At 43.3% G+C, this 24866-nt stretch overlaps 2 protein-coding genes across 2 annotated transcripts; both read right to left on the bottom strand.

Moving 5' to 3' along the window:
• Positions 1 to 1211: 1211 nt before the first annotated feature.
• Positions 1212 to 9061, bottom strand: SF3B6 (splicing factor 3b subunit 6). The gene is made up of 4 exons (XM_059079234.2): positions 8838 to 9061; positions 6125 to 6243; positions 1650 to 1788; positions 1212 to 1479 (listed from the first exon to the last, which is right to left on the bottom strand). Exons 1-4 carry the CDS (start codon positions 8865 to 8867, stop codon positions 1390 to 1392), a joined length of 378 nt encoding a protein of 125 aa, XP_058935217.1. The 5' UTR covers positions 8868 to 9061; the 3' UTR covers positions 1212 to 1389.
• A 405-nt stretch (positions 9062 to 9466) lies between these two features.
• TP53I3 (tumor protein p53 inducible protein 3) lies at positions 9467 to 15887 on the bottom strand. The gene is given in 6 exon segments (XM_067008037.1): positions 9467 to 9885; positions 12369 to 12559; positions 12561 to 12579; positions 13753 to 14020; positions 15681 to 15761; positions 15764 to 15887. Coding segments are annotated over 6 exon segments (729 nt in total). The 5' UTR covers positions 15824 to 15887; the 3' UTR covers positions 9467 to 9775.
• Positions 15888 to 24866: the final 8979 nt, after the last annotated feature.

Raw genomic sequence — 24866 nt, 5'->3', positions numbered from 1 at the left:
AAACTACAGCTGTGGCTCCTGTCATCTTTCTGCCCTTATAGAAATGACTCTTTCTACTCTTTAACAGTGCTTTCAAAAAGCACTCAGACATAATTAATAAATACGACAATTATTTCTTCATTTTCAATAGTAGGCTTTGAGAAGACAGTACGAAAAGTATAAAATAGCCCATTTTCTTACATTAATGTTGGATTTGAAAGCTAAATGCATTTAAAAGTAGAATAGGCTTTTGTCCATTTAAATGATTCAGTGCTTGTACCCTTTAAATTGATTTGGGGTTATAGTTATATACAAAACAATTAGTCCATGTTTCTCCATTTGGCCCATGCCTAAACTATAAAAAGAAAATTATAGCTATCTCCTCCAAGCTGCTGAGCTATGATGAATGTGGTAATAACCATACTATTTCCACACCACGGGAGTCTGTGATTATAAGAATAAACATTAAGTATTTTATTTATGGCAAAGATTTACTGTGAGCTAAGGTCCAAAATATACACAGACACTTACTAACTAAAGGGAAGAGTATGTAAATACATCTTAGACGTGTAACAACAAATAGCACCACCCAAGCAGCTTGCTCTCACATTTCTAACCACGTGCTGTCATCTGAACGACCATTTCTAGAATAAACCTGTAAGGACAAGGGTACCCATACTGACAAAGGTATGTCGTTAACTGTAAAGCAAGTATTCAAGTGTACTCATGTGGCTAATAACTAGTTGATGTAAAAAAGTAGCTTTTGGACTTCCCCGGCAGTCCACTGGTTAAGACTCGGTGCTTCCAATGCAAGGGGCTCAGGTTCAATCTCTGGTCAGGGAACTAAGATCCCACACGAGGTGTGGCCAAAAAAGTATTAAAAAAAAAAAAAAAAAAGTAAAAAGCAGCTTTTTATGTAAGCATTTATTCATTCACTCAACATGATAAGCTTTGGATCTGCAAAGTGGAGATACCTACACCTTCACTAAGTTGTTATGGAGATTATTAATAGACATTCAATAAATAACAATACTCTTAACAAGTTCCTTTGATGGCTAAGCACTGTACTGGTCACTGGAGGCATTAAGAATATCAAAAGGTCCCCATCCTCAAGAAACTCAGTCTCTAGGACCACCTACCACTGAACAATTCTTGATATGGTTCAACTGCTGTTTTATTATTTTTTTTCTGGTATAAAATAGGAGGAGAAATTTTAAGATAAAACAGTCATGTTTTATAAAAAGCTACAAGTTTATTAACATAATATATTCTAAAATATATCGAAGTTTCAAGCAGGTCTTTTTGAATCTCAAATAAGAAATCACAACATTCACTATTAGTTAAAAAAAAAAGGGTAGTGGTGGTCATTCATGGGTTTTAAACAGTCCAAAATGAAAATGCAGAAAACGTTTACTTTGGTGGATCTGTGTTGATGCCGTATTTCTCCTTGAGAAGCTTCAACTGTTCTTCCTTCTTCTTTGTGTCCATCTTCTGAAATGCCTGAAAACGTGGTAAGCACCAAAGTTAACAGTTACCAATCTACAGTCAAATGAATTTCACCAATAGCAGTAGCTAGAAAAGAACTCAGGGTACACATCTCCCCTAGTGGTGGTACAGCTCTCTACTCTTACATGGGGTCCCCACGTGATGAGAACCGTGGTCATACTTACCCTGTTGGCATTATAATACAAAACCACGAGGTATCTGTTGCAAACATTGAATCCTGACAGGTGATCACATGCATTCTTGGCATCAAAGATGTCTTCATAGACCACATAAGCTGTTCCTCTGGTTTCAGGTGTGTTCCCCCTACCGAGTTGAATCGGAATTAATTAAAATACACATTTACCTGAAAACCATTAAAGGAAATAGATACTATGGACAGGTATGCTGGATAAGCCTATAATTTCTCAAAATGTGTAATTTTTTTAAGTAAAATAGTTCAGGTTAAACTTACTGTTATATCAAGAATACTAATATGGCTACTAAAGCAATAGCAGCAAAGAACTAGCTTGAAACTTTCACAGTTTTCATGTTCACTGCTCTAGTCTTTCCTACTTCTCATACTAAGAATAAATTTTCAGTTTTACACTGGAAAGTATGCTACCTTAGGAGTGATAGCTGTGATTAGTCAGCAATGTCTAGAATGGGGTTTTTCTTACTATACATTTATGCAACAGAACCAATACTTTAGTTATTTACCACAGTAGTCCCTTGTTTCTAAAGATTCTGATTTTCTCCCTCACTCTAACTTTAGTTCCAGTCCTTAAAAATAAGATGACCTCGGGATCTCCCTGGCGGTCCAGTGGTTAAGACTCGGAGCTTCCACTGCACAGGGCACGGGTTTGATCCCTAGTCAGGGAACTAAGACACATACCACACAGCGTGGCCAAAAAATCCCCCCAAAAACCAAAAAGACCCACCAAATCTCCATCAATGTAGGGAACTAAAGTTTCTGGGTAATATTTTACTAAAGTTTACCAAATCCATAAAAATAAAACCATTTTGTGTCTGTAGAAGGAGGTGGGGTTGGAAGGAAGCCCCTACCAGGAAGATAGCAAAATTATAAATGATACACAGGAAAACAGCAACCACCATCCTTTATGGCCAGGAAAGGATGTCCTCCAATGTAAAGACCCAATGTAGTTTCTTCCACTTTTCTTAGAAGATTCATTGCTTGCTTATGTATTTATTTATTTATTTGGCTGCACCACGTGGCATGTGGGATCTTAGTTCTCCAACCAGGAATTGAACCTGTGCCCCCTGCAATGGAAGCTCGGATTCCAAATCACTGGACTGCCAGGGAACTCCCCCAAGATTCATTGCCCTTTTAAAACAAGAGTCAACTCCCAACTTTCACACACTCATTTTTAATAATATCTGCACTTTTATGCATTACACAGCCCTGTGTAGCTGGAGAAAAGGTCTGGGTTTCTGGAGGGATTAGGTTTGAAGTGTGCTTGTTGGTGGGGTTACCTGTGAGCCAGAGCAGAATGCTGGAAGGTGGCTGGAAGTGGAAAGCGGAAGCTGGATCTCACTCATGGGTATGGGGCTGCTTCTTGTGTAGGTGTTCCTTGCCACCTCTTCTCCTCACCTCACCAGCTTCCATTAGGGGAGGAGCTAGGGAAGTGTGAGGAGCAACAAACTGCAGGTGGCAGATGGCCATGTGCTTGTGAGTGGGGACAGCTGGCAGAGGTCCCATTCCGTTTATGCTCCAGTAAGCTAAAGATGGATCCCCTTTCCTCCATCTGTGTTCTATCCACCCGATGCAACTGCAGAATAAGGTTTATTAACTGCCACAATCTCTGCAGAAGGTCAAGGAAAGGCAGCGGGCCCCATGGGAAGGGGAGGCACCTGCCTAGATTTGATCTAGGACGAGACTACAGTCTTGGGCCCTGGTCAGGGCTTGTGCTTCCTGTAAAAGGGGATGGGATAGGTATAGGGCGCCGGGTGGTTGGAGGGTGCCAGTGTCATCAAACACTCTCACTTTGTCAGCTTACATGGGCCTGATGAAAAATTTTATAATATTCTTTACTCTCTGCAAATAATCTAACAACTTTTGGACTTTCGACTTTCAACCATTTTCTAGAATGCTTTAGGTATGAAAATTGGGACTACCCAAAGGAAAAAAACACTGTCCCAAAGATTTTCCCAAAAAGTCTACCTAATTTTTCCTTCAGAATAAAACCATAAAAAACTCAACAATAATTTAAGTTCCTTAAGGGCAAACATGACCTTATATTTTATTTTACTCCCACAGTGCTATTCATTCAGCAAATGCTAATAAGCATTTGAAGGGTGGAGATCTACTTTCTCCCATCAGTTCTCTCACACATCTTTTCTCCAGGAAGCTAACGAAACAAAACAAAACAAAACAAAAGCATCTCTCTTCCTTCCTCTTACATCTTCTTAGGAAGAGGTGCTAATTCCATTTTAAAGACTCTCCATCTCAATTTTAAAAAGCGGTACTGGGCTTCCCTGGTGGCGCAGTGGTTGAGAGTCAGCCTGCTGGACAAGGGTTCGTGCCCCGGTCCCGGAAGATCCCACATGACGTGGAGCATCTAGGCCCATGAGCCATGGCCATTGAGCCTGAGCGTCCGGAGCCTGTGCTCCGCAACAGGAGAGGCCACAACAGTGAGAGGCCCGCGTACCACCAAAAAAAAAAAAAAAAAGGCAGTACTGATGAACCTAGGGGCAGGGCAGGAATAAACACGCAGACGTAGAGAATGGACTTGAGGACGTGGGGAGGGGGAAGGGAAAGCTGGGACGAAGTAAGAGAGTGGCATGGACATATATACGCTACCAAATGTAAAACAGATAGCTAGTGGGAAGCAGCTGCATAGCACAGGGAGATCAGCTTGGTGCTTTGTGACCACCTAGAGGGGTGGGATAGGGAGGGTGGGAGGGAGGGAGACGCAAGAGGGAGGGGATATGGGGATATATGTGTACATAGAGCTGATTCACTTTATTGTACAGCAGAAACTAGCACAACAGTGTAAATCATTTATATTGCAATGAAGATGTAAAAAAAAAGAAAAAAAAAAAGAAAAAGACTCTCCATCTCAAGCGCCCCAGCCCCTAATTATCAACCTAATATCTTGATCTCCATATTGTAATTTTAATTAAAAACATGTACTTGCTACCTACTATATGTTAAGCACTGAGTCAACATTATTTTCTTGATTGGTGGTAAAAGCTTACAGTGAAAATAAGAAAACCTAATTGTGTAACTTAACCTCTCTGAGCTTCAGCTGCTTCATGTGTCAAATAGTGACATCAGGCTCCCTCACCTGTCCTACCTTACTCATGACTTTAATAATCAAAAGATGTAACAAGTATGACAGGGCTTTAAAAAGTTCAAAGCACCGAGAGTCTGCTACATGCCAGGTAAGGTGACCAATTATCCTACATGTGAGGAAAAAGCTGGGCAACTTGTCTAGGGTCACATGGCTAGTAAAAGGGCCTGCAGTAGAATCTTGTCTCCTGAGCCCCAAGTCAGGGTTCTTCTGTACACCATTCTTGTATGTCTGGAACAGGAGTTCTCAACCTAGAGTCCATGTACCCACTGAAATCACTTGCAAAATGTTGTGTGTATTCTGTAGAAAGGGTCAAAAGCTTTTATCAAATATGCAAAGAGAGTTCCTAAAAAGGACAGCTGCTCTATAACACTTCATTTTCATCCCTGTTTGAGTACCAATGATGATATATTTCTAGCTCTTGGTTTACTTTTTGGAGGGATAGTGATCATTGTAAAGGAGAGTCCTCAAGATCTCAGAGTTCTAAAAGCCATGGAGGAACTCTCAAGTCATAAAAGAAAATGTATTAAGAAAGGGATATTCCAATTAAAAAAAAAAAGCTTAGAAATCCTCTTAGATGGACTCAGGTAATTGGCTTATGTATACTAGTTAAAATGACAGCAGCTGTGGTACTGTGTAGAGATTCAATTTAGAATCAGAAGATTTTATCACTAAACAGCTGTGTGAAGCTAGAAGGGTACTTTACTCTCTAAGCCTTAGTAGTCTCACCTGTGAAACAGACACACTCACCTCCACACAGGGCTGTAGTGTTGGTGATGCAAACAAAAGCACCTATTACAACAACTGGCATACAGCAGATGTTAAACATCATTTGAAGATATGAACCTCAATCTTTAGATTAAATTAAAACACGGATTTATGTTATAATTATTTTGCCCTATACTTTAAAATTTTCAATAGAAAGCTATAGTTGAAAAAAAAAGCATTTTTCTCAGTTACTTTTATATCCCATTGCACAGCTTATTCAGAAATTCTGGAATCAGTAAAGGAGATGGTGAAGAGTGTTGAGAGAGTTAGAGTTAATGCATATAAAAACCACAGTAGAGTACTTCTTAACAAATAGTAGGTATGTAGTAAATGTTGGTTCTTTCTCTTCCCATCCATTCCCCTCAAACCACTCATTACTACTTCATGCTCTCTACAACTACCATTCTTGGCTCTCACTGAAATGGATCACGAGGGTCTCTCTAGGTACTTTTCCCTTGGTCTCTAGGCTCTTGGTTAGGCCCTCTGTCAGCTATAGTTCTGAGATTATAAATTATGCAATCATTTTCTTTTTTCAATCAATTTCTTTTAAACGACATTTCAAAAGTCTCAGTAAGACTCACACTCTGATTTGACGAATAGGTCCATATTTCCCAAATATATCATACATTTCTTCAGCCGTGATTTTGTAGGGCAAATTTCTTATATATAAAATTCGATTTACTTCAGGTGGAAGTCGAATCTAAAATGAAAAATAATGTGTTGTTATTATAATCAGAGGCAGGAGTGCTATCATTTTTTAAAAAATTCTCATAATAAATTCTAATAAAGATAATGCATAATTTTTATCAGCCAAGAATAAGAATTATAATCTGATATTACTGAAAATGGCATGCTCTTTGGAAAAGCAACTGGGCATTGGTTTTAGAGAGGACTATTAGTAGGAACTAATAAGGGGCTACTACAAAACCCAGGTTTTCAGTCACTACAGGTAAACAAAGATCTCCAACCTCATTTAAAAGTCCTCAATGCCACAGACATGTGTGGGAAAGAATAAGGGAACTGTTCCTGTTTGCTGGATAATAAAACTCCCACTGATGACCATTCTCTGGTCTTCTCAGGAACTTGTTCTATCAATGATCTCTTTCTTTTGAATTTACAGCCTTTCCTTCACCATTGGCTTCTTTTATTACTCATGTGAGCAGCTGCTTATGTACTCCCAACTGTTACACAAAACAAAACACTTATCTGGATCCCTCTTCATTCACTCAAATATTTAATGAGTGCCTTCGTTATATATACACCAGGCAAGGTATTAGGATTACAGAGTGAAGGAAAAAAGACAAGTTTTCTGCCTTTCCTGAATTTATCAGCCCTCTATTTGCTATCCTATCTTGCTCTTTTTTCTTTTCTCTCAGTCAAGCATCTAAAAAGAGGCAGGTTATACTCACTGCTTCATATTCTTTACCTCATAACACACATCAACCTACCACAATCTAGCTCCTACTCCAGCACGCTGATGAAAAATGCTTTTATGCACTAAGACCTTTCACTTGCAGTGTTCTTTTTTTTTTTGGCATTAAAAAATTTTTTTTTTGGAGTATAGTATTTAATTCTCAACTTAATTTTTCTGAGGCTTCTGACACTGTTGACTATTACGTTTTTGACTGTTCTTGACACTCTATTTCCTTGGATTCCTCCTAACTCTGGCTAGTTGTTCCCAGTCTTCTTTGTCATTAAAATAGGCTCTTCCACAGAGTTTCACCTTTAGACTTCTTTTCTTGACTCTGCATACTCCCCTTAACTCTACATTCTCTTAACCACACACGTTTTCCACACTGAGTCGATGACTCTCAAATATATATCTCCGGTCCAGATTTCACCCCTGTGCTTCTTATAAACATACTTAATTGCATACTAGACATTAATTTGCTCAATAACTATTAAACTGGCAGCTACTTCAGGCATTAACCTAAGTGTTGTATAAATGGAAGAATAAGATACTTATTCCCTGCCCTCAAACTAGTGGTGGTGACAAATGGTAAACAAATAAGTACAATAAAGTTTTAGACTTTAAGATTGAAGGTTATGTTCAAATAGATGATAAACACTGTCAGACAATCACAATATACATCTCTAGTAAATCTGCTTTCTCACTCTGCAAGAGACTATATCACATTTTCCCTTCTTTCCTCAAACCTTACCATCACCACTCCCTCTAACATCCGAGTTGAGCTGCTCATCCCAGGTGATAACCTTGGCTCTTGCTTATTGGAGAAAATAGATATAACCAAATGGTAAGTACCTTATATTCAATATACATTCATCCATATCCAGCCACTTTCGCTCTCACTGCTATGCCAACCCCTCACCTACCCCAAACTACTCCTGAACTTAACCCACCTTTCTCCTACATGATCAGTTTCTCCAGCTCTACTGGATCATTCTCATTGGCATACAAATACACCTATATCACACATCCTAAAAAAAGTTAACTATCATCCAATTTCTCTTCTCCCTATTTAGGAGAAAATTTGTGGAAAGAGCTGTCTCCATTTTCTCAACTTCTACCTTCTTTTCATCCCACCGCATCCTACATTTCATCCACTGAAATGATTATCATCAAAGTTACGAAAAATCTTCATCTCACTATATTTAACTGTCTTCACCTTACTGTACCTCTCAGCATCTTTAGAGCTGACTACTCTCTTTCTCCTAAGACAATTTTTCTTAGGTTTCCATAACACCCCGACTCCCTAATATTACAATGTAAGCAGCAGGCCTTTCTGTTTTATTCTAGGTATCTCTGATACCTAGCCTAGTGTCTGGCACATAGTAAGTGTTCAATAAATATGACTGATTTATTGTATCCTATCTCTCAAGTCTGGTACATACTAGGTGCTCAAAATTATCACTGAAAACATTAATGAAGGATCCAAAAAGCTCCATGATCTAAGAAGACTTTCAGGTCCCAGCTGCCTGTTAAACATAAGTAATTTATTGAGGACTCATCTGTGCTACCGACTTTTAGGCCGAGGAGAAGATCCTGACGCCAGGTCCTAGGTGCAGGTGAAGCAACTCAGGCTGTTAACACTATCACTGACACTAGGATAACAGACTTAAAGGAACTCTCAAAAGGGGTAGGGGCGGAAGTGTAGCTCAAGGAGCACATCCCTAAGGACCGGTCCAGGATGGGATCCCCCCCTGACAGGTCAGTAGCTTCTGGGCTTCCCCGCCTAGGGGACGGAGGAGGGCCAAGAATGCTCTGATTACGCCGCTGAGAAAGCCCAGCAGCGAAGTGCTCCCCCCTCCTCGGCAGAAGTCCCAGACACTCACGTTCGCTCTCTTGGCCGCTTGCATCGCCATCTTGGCAGGCTGATGAGGTTACCGCAGCAAACACGTGAATTCCTCCGCACTCCTCCCGAGCTCGCTCAGCTTCGAGTGCAACAAGGCGTCAGACGCAGGACATCAATGTCCAGACCCCGCCGGAAGCTGTTCTAACACACCGGAATACCACCGTCTCACGCCGAAACGTGCTGACGTAGTCTCCCCTCAGGAAAAGACTCCGGGGCAAATCCGGGCAGAGAAATTTAAGAGGCCGGAACGTTGAAAGGCGGGGCCTGGGCTTGAGAAGGGGTGGTGTTCCGGTCGGGGCGGCTCAGAGCAGCGGAAGCTGGCCAAAGTGGGTGGGGCCTGAGGAGAGCTTTGAGAGATGGGTCTACGCCTGGGTGAGTTGCCGGAGAGGGCGGGGACTAGAGTGGGGTCCGGGTTTGCGGGGTGCGCGCTGCTGTGCGGGGGACGCGTGGGTGTGCCTGGGCCCCTGACAGTGCACGAAGACGAGCCTGCAGGGTCTGGCTGATTGGGTCGTGGCCGACGCTGTACTCCGTACCCAGAACCCCTGGCGCTGGCTCAGCCCCCAAAGTTCAGCGTCAGCTGACCGGGCCTCTTCTGTAACCCCCTTGGCGATGCCAGTGCCGACTCCCACCTCACCTACCCTGACGGCCACAGTCCACGCACCACTCTTCAAGTCCACTCTTTATTTCCTTAGGCCGCCTTTACACTGATCATTTGAGGCTGGGAAAGGAATAGGGGATTACAGGAGAGCCTGGTGTAGCACCCGGTCGCCTGAGTACTGTGAATCTTCTCCGAGTTTGCTCTTGGAAGACCTGAGGTAGCCTTGTCCTGTACTGCCCCTCCTCCTTCACTGGGGCAGCTCCAGGACGATTTTGCCCACATTCTTGTTAGTCTCCATGTACGCATGGGCTTCTTGGATTTCAGTTATGGGTTAGACTCTGTCCAGAACTGGCAGTAAACGTTGAGGGTTCCCCGTGGAGAAGTGGGGCAGAATTTGCTCTGTGAAGGCCTTCACCAGCATCTGCTTGTACTAAGATAAGGAAAAGGAGACCATCAGCCTGGACAGAGGCCTTACCTTGCCACTCCCCACCCTGCTTAGTCTTTCTGCTTTCTCTGAAAGTTGTACGCATCTGAAAAGTCACACAAGGGTATGTAATCCCTTCACTACCAGCATGTATGTGCATGTCCCTAGATTTGTAAGCTCTGTTCTGTCCCAGATAAAGACCAAAGCTTGGAGAAAATATCAGTGTCACTGAAAGCTGAAGGGCGTTTTGTGTTGTTGTTGTTGTTTTTGCGGTACGCGGGCCTCTCACCGCCGTGGCCTCTCCCGTTGCGGAGCACAGGCTCCGGATGCGCAGGCTCAGCGGCCATGGCTCACGGGCCTAGCCGCTCCACGGCATGTGGGATTTTCCCGGACTGGGGCACAAACCCATGTCCCCTGCATCGGCAGGCGGACTCTCAACCACTGCGCCACCAGGGAAGCCCCTGAAGGGCCGTTTTTAAATAAAGACTTCAAGCAGGAGGCAGCCACAGACAGGACTTAATATAGGCTCAATTCAAAAGGGATGCTTAACCTCTGCTATCCCCCCAGCAGTTGTGAAACCCTGTTACGAAACTCCCAAAGCTGGCACCTGCTGGAATGCCACACAGAAAAGATTTCATGAATGTATAATCTGTTAAAGGTAGAAGCTTACTAACCTTACTTACCTAAGAGGCTTTCTTAGCACACTGAGAACAGTTTTGCCTTTGAAAACAAAGTCTTGGAACTATTAGTAATATTTCCTATTATGGTCAATGCTTTGTTCATTGTTATAAAGTTTACATAATACATTACCCTCTTTCCAAGATGTTGAGGCCTTTATCAACCAATTTTAATTAGTTCTGTGAAATTAGGTTACCTATTTATCCACAGAGGGGCAGGTTTCTATTAATACATAGGCTTTCTAACTTAATATATGATCTTACTTTCTCAGGATTATGTGAATGAATCACACTTTTATGGATAATAGCTAAATCACGTTTTCTTTTCACTCATCACTCACCTTTTTGTCCCTAGATCTTAGCAGACTGGTGATCAGACTTCCTCTTTTAAAAAGTAGCTTTGAAAACAGAGGCCCACTGATGTCAGCACCTCCCATCAGACCATAGAGAACCCAGCGACCATCAAGAGCCAGGCAGTTGACATTTTTCTCCCAGTAGGAGCCGCCTATGCAGTCTAGAATAAGGTTGACTCCTTTCATATGAAACACAGATATGTGATGCTAGTCAGACACAGAAAGCTTGGTGTAAAATAAGATTACATGGTATATTTGTGGAAATATGCATATAAATAAATACAAGTGTAAGCAGTAAATCTATAGGTTGGAGCTGAAAACATTGCGTATAGAAACATGGTTGTAAATGGAGTTTAGTTGGCTGAACTCTATTATACATGTGTGATATAGTTCATATTTTATGATCCCTGCCACAGCAGGAGGGAAATGGGACAGCACCATGATCTGGTATTTCCTATGACCTCCACGTAAGTAGAGAACCCACTGGCACCCAGGGGAACAGGGGAGATCCACCCCAGGCTACAGGACAGGCTAGTCCATATCTAAGTTATCAAGTGTCTGAGCTGGGTTGCCTGAATCATGTCTTTGCTAGCTTTGTTTTCATCTCTCCTTTTTGACTCATGTGGAACAGTGGAAGGGGATGAGCCAAACATATGCAGATTCAGTTTCAGAATATAGAGGCATACACATCTACTCACCCATTTAGGGAGCTACCTACCCAAGCCTACTCTGACCAGCTCCAGACTGGTTTCTGCTCCATGCCTCCTGTTAATTCACTGCAGAGTGGCTGGTTGCGAAAAAGACGTCCTGAATAATTCCAGGCCAACTCTGTGTGATTATCCACTTTCTAAAAAGTGTATGAGAGTTTCCCTGGTGGCGCAGTGGTTAAGAGTCCGCCTGCCAATGCAGGGGACACGGGTTCAAGCCCTGGTCTGGGAGGATCCCACATGCTGTGGAGCAACTAAGCCTGTGCCAGCTACTGAGCCTGTGCTCTAGAGCCCACATGCCACAACTGCTGAACCCATGTGCCACAACTAGTGAAACCCACGCGCCTAGAGCCCGTGCTCTGCAACAGGAGAGGCCACCGCAGTGAGAAGCCCGCACACCGCAACGAAGAGCAGCCCCCGCTCGCCACAACTAGAGAAAAGCCCGTGCGCAGCAACAAAGACCCAACGCAGCCAAAAATAAAATAAATTTTTAAAAAATAAAATAAAATTAAATTAAATTAAAATTAAATAAATTTTTTTTAAAGTACATTACAAGAATGCACAGGAAAATCATCTTAGTCCTAAATACTGCCTGCCTGTCTCCAGTGGTCAAACACCAGGGTACTAGAATTTGGCCTGGGCAGTTGTGCTTTTAGCAGAGGGAAGGCAGATCCAGAGGCAACTCTGAGGCTGGTGAGGATTTTATTTAATCATCTCTGAAACCCCTGCTGAATTGCAGAAGCTTTATTTACCTTTGCTGAATTTCAGTGTTGCTTCAGAAAAATCCTCTTCTTTGTAATTGAATCCAGCAGCTGCTCCGAGCTTTTCTGCCATTTGAAGCTTGTGCTGGGAGCCAGCTGTGACCAGAGGAACAGCTCCAGCCATCCGGGTAAGTTGGATGGCAGCTGTGCGCACACCACTTGCTCCTGCATGGATTAGCACAGTCTCCAGCCTGAACATTTCCTGCGACAGAAAGTACAGGAACCATTTTCTTTGCTTTGCAACTGCTACACATTCTCCACATAGGCTTATTCTACCATCATCACCTGGCCCTGGGACTACCAAATGTCAAATCTCTGGCTGTTTTGAGAGAACATATTGACTTTTTGTCTTAGTGCCTCTGGTCAAAGTGGGGAACAACTTTTGGAAACAGTTATTAGCAGCCACATCCATAATCTCTGTTTTACCTATGAAATAATACCAAAACATATCTCTGACCTATACCTGAATGAGTAAGAATAACCACCATTCCCACTGTCACTACCTGAAGCCAGCCCTTCTTCAGTCTGAAACTGGCCTCTAGCTGGTCTCACAGATCCAGGCACCACACACAGCCACCAGGCTCCTCCTGAAATGGAGCTTTCATTATGTCACTTTCTCCTCAAAATGTCAAGTGGTTCTTGATTGGTTTTCGTGTCAAGTCCAAATAGCCTGCCATTCAAGGCCACCACAGTCTACTCCCAGTCTCACCTTTCATAAATTACAGTTGTCATCCTTCACTTCTGAGTGAAGCAGCTAATCTCACCTTGACCCTCTTAGACCACCTTGGTATGCCATCTGTCCATCACAGCTCTACCATCCTTCAAGGCCTTCTGTTCCAGAAAGCCTTCTTGGACCACCTTTGCCCACATCAACTTTTCCCATCTTGAGCTTCTGTTGTAGTTAGAGACAGGGCCACCCTTCCAAACACGGTGGTTGTTTTGCCAGTTACACTGAGTTCCCCAAAGCCAGGGACCCTCATGTAAGCTCTTTGCTGGCCTCAGTGGGATTGGGGAGGAATTAAAGAGTTGATTGAATGTCTCCTGCTGTGCTAGGGCTCCCAGAGAGGAGCTTAGCATGACTGAGAAGCTGGGACTACAGCTGGGCTTACAGTGTAAAGATGTGCACAGGCCTTTCATCCAGTGCTTTCCAGGTTTTCTGTGTGATAACCATGATTTTCAGCCTCAATATTGCTGCACAGTATGAGGACCTGATACTGCTGATGGTACAGTAGGCTGAGGTGCTGGGGTTGGCTGTGGCTCAGTGGCCAGATCAAAGCTGCCCTGCAGGACTGCTGGGTTCTGAGGTGGCTGAGTCATGAAGAAATTGAACCATGCTGTATGGAGTGAGCATGAGGTAGGGTGGGGTGGTCCTTACCCAAGAGATATAACAGCTGGGAGGTGGTGAGCCAGGCCTCTGGGATGGCGGCAGCCTGGGGCATGGTCAGTCCTGCTGGGATGGGCATGAGGAGCCCTTCAGGGACAGTGACATTCTGGGCCTGGCCCCCGCTAGGCAGCAGAACCATGGCTGGGTCCCCAGCCTTCCAATGTCCCTGGCAGCCAGGCCCCTGCTCTGCCACGTGTCCAGATGCCTCGAGTCCCCAAATGTTGCTGGCTCCTGAGGGTGGGGCATACTGGCCTTGTCTCTGCAGAGAAAGGGTGCACTAAGTAGTAAACATGATCAGAAGTCTGTGTGTCACCATCCCTGGCCCTCTTCCCATAGCCCCCTTTTTTTTTTCTCAAGACAGAGTTCAAGGTAAAGTTAGGTTTTTTAATTCAAGAAAAAAGAGAGGAAAGGTGATTTGTTTCATGCAAATAAGAGACTGTAGTTCCCATAATCAGTGGATGTCTAACTGGTAGAGTCCTTAGCTATTTCTCTCATCTAAACCCCTTGTTTTACAAATGAAGAAACTGAGACCTGGGCAGGGAAATGCCTCATCCAAGGGGGCAAAGCAAATTAATAGCAAGACTGGGAATAAAACCGTGGACTCCTTTTCTTTTCAATTTAATTTAATTATTTTTTTTATACAGCAGTTTCTTATTAGTTATCTATTTTATACATATTAGTGTACACATGTCAACCCCAATCTCCCAATTCATCCCACCACCACCCCCGATACCCCCCCCCAGCTTTCCCCCCTTGGTTTCCATACATTTGTTCTCTACATCTGTGTCTCTATTTCTGCCTTGCAAACCAAACTGTGGACTCCTTAATGATAGTTCTCATATAGCAAGTGCCAGGCTCTGTACTCGCTCAACACAGTCCTCAGAAGCCTCCAACCAGACGCTTGAGACCAGAGGGACTGAACTAGAAATGTGCATCTGAACGATTTGAGGAGCTTTTTCAAAGTACACTGGGTCCTGGTCCTATTTATTTTGAATTAAGTGCCCCCTGTGATTCTGGCGTACATTTCTTAAGTCAAAAAATGCAGCTGGCCTAGTTTAGTGCTTCAAAAATAAGTCAGAAGAAAACTCTTAGAGTACTGCCCCCTGCCAGCTCTGGGACCCTCAGAGTGGAAAGAATACAGACTTTGGAGCCTTAAGACAAAGACCTCAGTTTGAGTCACAGTTTCCCTGGTTACTAGTGTGTGGCCTTGGGGGGGCTTCCCTGGTGGCGCAGTGGTTAAGAATTTGCCTGCCAATTCAGGGGATACGGGTTCGAGCCCTGGTCTGGGAAGATCCCACATGCCGCGGAGTAGCTAAGCCCATGCACCACAACTACTGAGCCTGCTCTCTAAAGCCCGTGAGCCACAACTACTGAAGCCCGTGTGCCTAGAGCCTGTGCTCCACAATAAGAGAAGCCACCGCAATGAGAAGCCCGTGCACCGCCACTAAGAGTAGCCCCCACTGGCCGCAACTAGGGAAAACCTGAGCGCAGCAACGAAGACCCAACGCAGCCAAAAAAAATAAATTAGTGTGTGGCCTTGGGCTCCTTGCTGAACCTCTCTGACCCTCAGTTTCTTTATCTGTCGAACACAAATGGTGAACAGGGCTGCCTGAGGAGTAAAGGAGAGAGAGCAAGGTCTAACACTCGCACATACACATGCTCAACAAATGGTAGTTCCAGTCTCCTTATTTGGAAACCTGAGCAGACAATGGTTTGATGCAGGGTGGACTCTGCTGTGGAAACACCCCTGTATTTTGTGTAAACAACGGAGGCTAAGTGGTTCTAGTTTCAGAACCCCCAGCACGCACATCATGATGAGCATTAATGGTAGTGCCCTAGGTCTTTCCTGCATCTGGTGAATGTTTATTGAAGAACCTGGAGTCCTGCCCAGTCCCAGCCGCTGCCCGACCCCTGGGTACCTGGAGTAAGTCCGCCCGGTTCAGGGCGCTGTCTGCCACCTTCAGGAGGACTTCACCCTCCCCTGGGCTGGGCTTGGCTTGGCCATTTCCTTCAAGTAAAGGTTTTCTGGTCCTCCTGGCTTATCAAAGTGCACGGCTAACATGTTCTCTGAAGACACAGGGTAGACCGAGGTTCTTTGAGGGGCGCAGCGACCCCTGGTGGCCAGAGGCCTCCCTCAGTCCGTCCGGCCCCCGCCCCCTGAGCTCCTTCCCGCGGGGCCCCTGCAGCCTCCGGAGCGACCCCACGCGGAGGACACAGACTGGGACGAGGTGCAGAGAGGATGGACGTGCGGGTTGGCTGCGCCGGAGCAGGAAGACACTGAAGAGCGTCAAGCGAGTTTCACTTCCTCCGAGTTGGAATCTCCCGCCCGCCCGGGTCACTGGAGCCCGTGAAAGTTACTTGCTCTGGGTGGGCGCCTCTGCTGCTCCAGGTGACGCGGCGCGGTCCTGCGCCACCTGCGAGTCCTCAGAGCAGAATCCTGGAGCAGTGGCGCTGCCTCGGCCACCACCACAATGGACGGCTGGACTCTGGGTAGTGCAAGCGGTGGGGCTGATCCTCCTTCCTTCTCCTTTCCCTTTAAAATGCAAAGCTAGTGGCGGCAAATCAGATTTTCCTTAACTTTGAGCCTCTGGAATCTAGTCTTTCTCTTGGTTTGGCGTGAAATGCTGTTCCAGCCCTCACTTTGAGAAAACTTTCCTCTCTCTAGGCAGCAAGACGCGAACTCTTGGCAGGCGATCGGTCCATTTCCCAGCCAGGCCAGGTTTTTTGCCCATTTGCGCTTTAGGTCTGGCTTCCTGCCCTTCTTGTGGGCAGGCGTCCCAGTAGGGTGGGCAAGCAGGGTGCTGCTGAGAAAAAAGAGGAGCATCAGGGACAAAGGGAAGGTAAAACAGTTCCTTTTTTAGGAACAATTATAAGGCTGGATGCATAAAACAACAAAGCTAAATTAGAAATTCAAAGATAAATGGATAAAAATGTAGTCATAGTGGAAGGCTTCAGTACATCCTCTCATAATTTGATATAATGGAAAAAATTAATTACACAGGAGAATTGAATAACTTGATTTAATAATCTTTACAAATAGAGTATATGCATTTTATTTTATTTTTTAAAAAATTTATTTATTTTTGGCGGCATTGGGTCTTCGTTGCTGCGTGCAGGCTTTTCTCTAGTTGCGGCGAGCGGAGGCTATTCTTCATTGTCATATGTGGGCTTCTCATTGCGGTGGCTTCTCTTTTTGCGGAGCACGGGCTCTAGGCACACGGGCTTCAGTAGTTGTGGCACATGGACTCTGTAGTTGTGGCTCGTGGGCTCTAGAGCACAGGCTCAGTAGTTGTGGCGCAAAGGCTTAGTTGCTTTGTGCCATGTGGGATCTTCCCGGACCAGGGCTTGAACCCATGTCCCCTGAATTGGCAGGTGGATTTTTTTTTTTTTTTTTTTTTTTCTTTGTGGTACGCAGGCCTCTCTCTGTTGTGGCCTCTCCCATTGCGGAGCACAGGCTCCAGAAGCGCAGGCTCAGCGGCCATGGCTCACGGGCCTAGCTGCTCCGCAGCATGTGGGATCTTCCCGGACCGGGGCACGAACCCACGTCCCCCGCATCGGCAGGCGGACTCTCAACCACTGCGCCACCAGGGAAGCCCTGGCAGGTGGATTCTTAACCACTCAGCCACCAGGCAAGTCCCCGAGTATATGCATTTTAGGTCCACGGAACATTTACAAAATTAATCAAGTACTTGTTATCAAAGAAAAACCTTAACAAATTTTAGAAAGCAAGAACATTACAGGCCATATTTTCTCAACGTCAATACAATTAGAAATAAATGATAAAAAGAGGATACCTTGGCGCTTCCCTGGTGGCACAGTGGTTGAGAAATCCGCCTGCCGAAGCAGGGGACACGGGTTCGAGACCCGGTCCGGGAAGATCCCCCATGTCGCGGAGCAGCTGGGCCCGTGAGCCATGGCCGCTGAGCCTGCGTGTCTGGAGCCTGTGCTCTGCAACGGGAGAGGCCACAACAGTGAGAGGCCTGTGTACCACAAAAAAAAAAAAGAGGATACCTTGACTGCCCCAGAAATTCCTTAGCTATTTTTAAGAAATACGTTCTAAGATAGCCCTTGGAACAAACTGGATACTACAGGGAAATTAAAAGGAAAAGGTGGAGAATTACAAACTACATAGAAATAAACAGAAGGAGAATAACCTTTAATGTGTTCAGTATTAACATGAAAATTGAAGGAACTAGATACTCATTTAAGAAATTAGTAAAAAAAAAAAAAAAAAAACTGAAAAAATAAAGAAATTAGTAACACAAAATAAAAATAAACTGGAAAAAAGAATAAAAATAAGAGCTGACATTAGTAAAATAGAAAACAAAAAAGTAGAAAAGATGAATAAATCCAGAGTTAATTCTTTATAGAAACTGATAACATAGATGAAATCTATTGTGAGTTGGACTTAGGGAATAAGTGAGAGAGAAAGTCTGAAAGATTAGGAATAAGAAAGGAGATATAACTACAGATATAGGAGTGATTTAAAGAAGAATTAATTCAAATTGCCTGTAACTTTATGGCAAAAAATTTAAAACTCGAGGGAAAATGGAAGATTTTCTAGCAAAATTACTCCTCCCAGTGGGAGGGGTGTTTTCACCTCCCCCCATTGATGTTGGACTTGGCCCTGTGACTTGCTTTGGCCAATGGGATGGGGCACAAGTGACAAGGACATGGTCATTTTCCATCAGCCTTCTTTCCCTCCTGCCGTCCACAGGTATTCTCTCCTTCAACTTGTCCCAGAATGAGAAACATAGAGCAGACCTAAACCCAACCTACTGTCCGGGGCCAAGTCCAGGAGAGCCTAACAGGGCACAGCATAGCCGTAACTGAGCGAGAAATAAAGATTTGTTGTTATAAACTTTGAGATGGCTTATTTTTGTAGCAAAAGTTGATTAATAGAGACAAATATTTCTTTAAAAATTTAGCAAATGGAATTTAGCAATTTATCAAAAGAATAATACACTATGAGTATACACAAAATCAATATTAGGAATCTGTCAATACAACTCTAACATCAACAAGTTAAAGGAGAAAGCATTGGGAATTCCCTGGTGGTCCAGTGGTTAGGGCTCTGCGCTTCCACTGCAGGGGACAAGGGTATGATCCCTGGTCAGGGAACTAAAATCTCATATGTCACATGGCATAGCCAAAAAAAAAAAAAGGGACATCCTTGGTGGTGCAGTGGTTAAGAATCTGCCTGTGAATGCAGGGGACACGGGTTCGATCCCTGGTCCAGGAATATCCCACGTGCCATGGAGCAGCTAAGTCCGTGAACCACAACTACTGAGCCTGCACACCGCAACTACCGAAGCCCACGTGCCCTAGAGCCCACGTGCCACAACTACTGAAGCCCGCACGCCTACAGCCTGTGCTCCACAACAAGAGAAGCCACGCAATGAGAAGCCCATGCACCACAATGAAGAGTAGCCCCCGCTCGCTGCAACTAGAGAAAACCTGTGTGCAGCAACGAAGACCCAACACAGCCAAAAAAAACCAAAATCGGATACTTATCTTTATTTTTTAAAATAAATTTTTGTTTATTTTATTTATTTATTTTTGACTGCGTTGGTTCTTCATTGCTGTGCAGGGGATTTCTCTAGTTGCGGTGAGCGGGGGCTACTCTTTGTTGTGGTGTGCAGGCTTCTCATTGCGGTGGCTTCTCGTTGCAGAGCACAGGCTCTAGGTGCATGGGCTTCAGTAGTTGTGGCACGAGGGCTCAGTAGTGGGCTTAGTTGCTCTGCGGCATGTGGGATCTTCCTGGACCAGGGCTTGAACCTGTGTCCCCTGCCTTGGCAGGCGGATCTTAAGCACTGCACCACCAGGTAAACCCCTGATAACTTATCTTTAAAAAAAAAAGAAAAAGGATACAGCATCATATGAGCCAATCAATAGAAGCTAAAAATGCATTGATTAAACCTAGAAGCCATTTGTTACAAAAACCCTGAGCAAAAGAAGAATAAAAAGAATAGTGTATTGTTTACCAAAAACCCACAGCAAGTACTATCCTAAATGGAAAAACACTAAAACCATTGCAGTTAAAATCAGGAAGTAGATAGGGATGCCTACCATTGACATTATTATTTAACATTACTTGGGAAGTTTTAGTAAATGTACTAATACACAAACAAAATGAAGTAACTGATATAAACACTGGAAAGTGATAAGACTATCTCTTTTTGCTGTTGATATGAGCGTAGACCTAGAAAACCTAAGGGATGCCAGTAAACAAAATAAAACAAATCTAACATTAATGAGATAATTTGTTAGGATGTCTGGATGCAAGATACGTACACCAAAATCAATAGCTTTATTCTCCAGCTAAGCACTTAGGAGAAAAAAATGGGAGAAATATCCCTTTTACAATAGCAGCACAAGCTGTAAAAGGCTTAGGAATAAGTTTAACTTTTTTTTTTTTTAATTTTTTTTTTTGTGGTATGCGGGCCTCTCACTGTTGTGGCCTCTCCTGTTGTGGAGCACAGGCTCTGGACATGCAGGCTCAGCAGCCATGGCTCACGGGCCCAGCCACTCCGCGGCACGTGGGATCTTCCCAGACCAGGGCACGAACCCATGTCCCCTGCATCGGCAGGCGGACTCTCAACCACTGTGCCACCAGGGAAGCCCAGTTTAACTTATTTAAGGAAGTTAACTTTAAGAAAGGCATAGGAATTATATATAGAAGACTATAAAACTATATTGGAGAACAGAAAACAATATCTGAACAAGTGGAAAAATTATCATGCTACTGGATAAGAAGACAGTACATAAAATTGTCAAATCTTCCAGATTAATATATACATTCATTGTTAATTTAGTTATAATGCCAACAGGGTCTTTTTATTTTTTAATCTAAAAAATTATTTATTTATTTTTATTTGGCTGCCTTGGGTCTTTGTTGCTGTGCGCGGGCTTTTCTCTAGTTGCGGCTAGTAGGGGCTACTCTTTGTTGTGGTGCACGGGCTTCTCATTGCGGTGGCTTTTCTTGTTGCAGAGCACAGGCTCTAGGTGCCCGGGCTTCAGTAGTTGTGGCTCGCGGGCTCAGTAGCTGTGGCTCATGGGCTCTAGAGCGTAGGCTCAGTAGTTGTGGCACACGGGCTTTGTTGCTCCGTGGCATGTGGGATCTTCCCTGAGCAGGGCTCGAACCCGTGTCTCTCGCATTGGCAGGCAGATTCTTAACCACTGTGCCACCAGGGAAGCCCGGGTCTTTTTATAAATTTATTTATTTATTTTTGGCTGCATTGGGTCTTCGTCGCTGCGCGGGCTTTCTCTAGTTGCGGCGAGCGGGGGCTACTCTTTGTTACGGCGTGTGGGCTTCTCATTACAGTGGCTTCTTGTTGTGGAGCACAGGCTCTAGAGCGCAGGCTCAGTAGTTGTGGTGCACAGGCTTAGTTGCTCCGTGGCATGTGGGATCTTCCCAGACCAGGGCTCGAACCTGTGTCCCCTGCATTGGCAGGCAGATTTGTAACCACTGGGCCACCAGGGAATTCCCCCGGGTCTTTTAAAATTGTATAAAATCTTAGAGTATGTGGAAGAATAAATTCCCCCAAATGGCCAAGAAATATATGAAAAACAATAAGGAAGACATATTACCAGATGTCAGAAAATATTGTAATGATGATAAAATGACAATATAGTACTTACTTCTGAGGTGTTCCATAGAAATAAAAAACGCCAATACGTAAGGACAGACAGAGAGAAATGTTTATTGCAGCATTGATCACAGTGCCAGAAATCTAGAAACAAAATAGATCCCAACACTAGGGGAATGGCTGAATAAATGATGAATACTGTGCATCCATTTGAAAAATGACCAAGAGTTATAGCAGTTGTCACAGAAGGATTTACATGAAACATTTGTTTAATGAGAGAAACATTGTGGTAAAATAATGACGAAACATCCCCATACACATATACATGACTACACACACACACACACACACACACACACACACACACGAGTTACATGAGCATGGAAAAAGGTATGGAATCTTTTTATATATATCATTATCTTTATATGTAAGTTGTTTGGGGTTATCTGGAAGAGGGTTATGTCATGGGAGGTAAGGAACAATAAAAAAGGAAAAGAGAAAAAAAGTGTATAACATTTAAGCACTTTATGTGTAGAGCTATGTAAAAGAAATTAAATAAGCCTTTAAAATTAATTTTAAAAATTGAGGAATGGTGAATGGTCCCACTGAACCCTATTTCCCTGTAATCACAGCCTATGGGTAGTCCCCTCGCACACTGATTTGGGTTTGACCATGTGACTTGCTTTGGCCAATGGAACAATGAAAAGTGCTTATAGGGAATTCCCCAGCGGGAACTAAGATCCTGCAAGCCACGCAGTGTGACCAAAAAAAAAAAAACGTGGAGGCACTTATATGTTGAACTTGCCCTCTCTTGCTACTGGAAACTCTTTCACTGTCATGTGAAGAAACTTCTTGAGCTACTCTACCAGAGCATGAGACTTCATGGAGCAGAGACAAGCTGTCTGAACTGAGCTCTCCTGGACCAAATAGCCCCAGATGATTTTCCAGTTGACTGAACCTACATGAATTACCTACCGTGAGATCAGCAGAGAAACTTCCTGACTAATCGCAGACCAAATTATTGACCTACAAAGTTGGTTGCAAGTAAAATTATTATTGTTTTAAGCCATTGATATTTGGGGGTTGTTTGTTATGCAGCAATAGATAATGGATACAAAAAGGCTCCTCAAGAAGAGTGAGGCCTCCTCTCCTCTATTCTATCATAATACATCTCTTAACACTTGTAGCACTCTATTGTCTGACTTTCTTCCCGACCAGACTGTGGATCTCTAGAGTATCCTAGTCATCTCAGTATCCCCTGTGCCTATCACATAAGTGTTCAATTGAGATTTGTTGACTGAATGAATGATTTCAGATTTATTTGTGATATCGAAGAGTCTGAGCCATTGAAAGAGGCCAGGAAGGGAAGCGCCAGCATTTTAAGAAGAGAAAATCCATGGGAGAAGTGGGGACAGCTGCATCTCTGCTGTAATTACCCCCTCTTTTCTGTAGGCCAGGGAGGCGAAAAAACAGCCCCTTTTCCACCCAGCCCTTTTACTTTGACCCAAGAATGATTTACTTTAGGATACCAAGAATGATTCTCAAATCTCAAGGAGTTTGTGATGTTTAGTCTGCTGAGGATGGAGTCTGGCCTCTGCAGGTCTGAGCACTATGTGGGTAAGGAACTGTTCTCAGGGTAGACCTGCTCAGAGAACTAGGCCATTAGCATGGGCTAGAATATGTACAATACTTCCAATCTGTTTCTCCCCCTCCCTCCCTTCCTCCTTCCCCCTTCCTCCCTCCCTCCCTTCCTTTCCTTTCTTACTTTAAATATTCATCCATTTTATTCACAGATAATAATTGAATGCCCACTGTTTGATAAACACTGTGCAAGGTCATGGGATAAAATGATGAGGTATGGGAGGTTGGGCAATATAAGTAGAGAACACTTTTTAATAACTTAAAGAAACATTTTTTAAAAACTTTGAAATAGAAATATTCAAACATATATAATGCAAAAGAATGAAGTTAGACCCTTACTTTACAGTATACACAAAAAATTAACTCAAAATGGATCAAAGACTGAATGTTAGAGCTAAAATTATAAAACTCTTAGAAGGAAACATAAAGGAAAAGCTCATGACTTTCAATTTGGCAATGATTTCTTGGATATGAAACAAAAGCACAGGCAACAAAAGAAAATATAGGTAAACAGGATTACAGCAATATTAAAACATTGTGCATTAAAGAACACATCTACAGAATAAAAAGGCAACCCATGGAATGGGAGAAAATATCTGCAAATGATACATCTGATAAGGGGTTAACACCCAAAACATATATAGAACTCCTACATCTCAACAGCAAAAAACCCCCAAGACAACCCAATTGAAAAATGGGCAAAGTATTTGAATAGACATTTCTCCAAAGAAGATAGATATACAAATGGGCAATAAGCACATGGGAAGATGGTCAACATCACTAATCATTAGAGAAATGCAAATCAAAACTGCAATGAGATACCACTTCACACTCATTAGGATGGCAATTATAAAAAACCAGATAATAACAAGTGTTGGCAAGGATGTGGGGAACTCCTGTGCACTGCTGGTGGGAATATAAAATGGTGCAGCTGTTATGGAAGACAGTATCACAGTTCCTCAAAATATTTAGAACAGAATTACCCTATGATCCAGCAATTCCTCCTCTGGGTATATACCCCAAATAATTGAAAGTAGGGACTCAAATAGCTATTTGTATACCAACGTTTGTAGCAGCATTATTCACAATAGCCAAAAAGTGGAAACAATTCAAGTGTCCATCAATAATGAATGAATAAACAACATGTGGTATATACGTTCAATGGAATATTATTCAGCATTAAAAAGGAAGAACATTTTGACACATAGTACAAGATGGTTAAACCTTTTTTTTAAGTCTCAGGGTTTGTTTGTTTTTTAATATTTATTTATTTATTTAGGCTGCACCGGGTCTTAGTTGCAGCACATGGGGTCTTTAGTTGCAGCATGTGGACTCTTAGTAGCGGCATGCAGACTCTTACTTGTGGCACACATGTGGGATCTAGTTCCCCAACCAGGGATTGAACCTGGGCCCCCTGTATTGGGAGTGTGGAGGCTTACCCACTGGATCACCAGGGAAGTCCCAACATGGTTCAACTTTGAAGACATTATGCTAAATGAAATAACCGGTCACAAAAGGACACTTATATGTTCACTTATATGAGGTACCTAGAGTTGTCAAATTCATAGAGACAGAAAGTAGAATGGTGGTTGCCAGGGGCTGGAGGAAAAGGGAAATGGGGAGTTAGTGTTCAATGGGTATAGTGTTTCAGTTTTGCAAGATGAAAAGAGTTCTGGTAATGGACGCAGGTGATGTTTGCTCAAAAATGTGAATGTACTTAATGCCACTGAACTGTACACTAAAAATAGTTAAGATGGTAAATTTTATGTTATGTATTATTTACCACAATTAAGAATAAATAAATAGGAAAGTGGAAAAAACATATAAAAGTATAGAGAACAATATAATGAACCTCTGTATGCCCGTCATTCAACT

This window comes from Kogia breviceps, chromosome 11 (assembly GCF_026419965.1).
Source record: "Kogia breviceps isolate mKogBre1 chromosome 11, mKogBre1 haplotype 1, whole genome shotgun sequence".
Classification (NCBI taxonomy): domain Eukaryota; kingdom Metazoa; phylum Chordata; class Mammalia; order Artiodactyla; family Physeteridae; genus Kogia; species Kogia breviceps.
The sequence above is the reverse complement of the archived record's forward strand: the minus strand, read 5'-3'. Positions and strand labels throughout refer to the sequence as shown.

Bases quoted from the DNA above. Each gene is read 5' to 3' on its own strand.
- SF3B6 (XM_059079234.2), bottom strand. From the start codon at position 8,867: ATGGCGATGCAAGCGGCCAAGAGAGCGAAC. The intron at 6,244-8,837 runs GTGAGTGTCTGG...TTTTCATTTTAG, and splicing joins AAGCGGCCAAGAGAGCGAAC to ATTCGACTTCCACCTGAAGT. The intron at 1,789-6,124 runs GTGAGTCTTACT...TCAACTCGGTAG, and splicing joins CCTATTCGTCAAATCAGAGT to GGGGAACACACCTGAAACCA.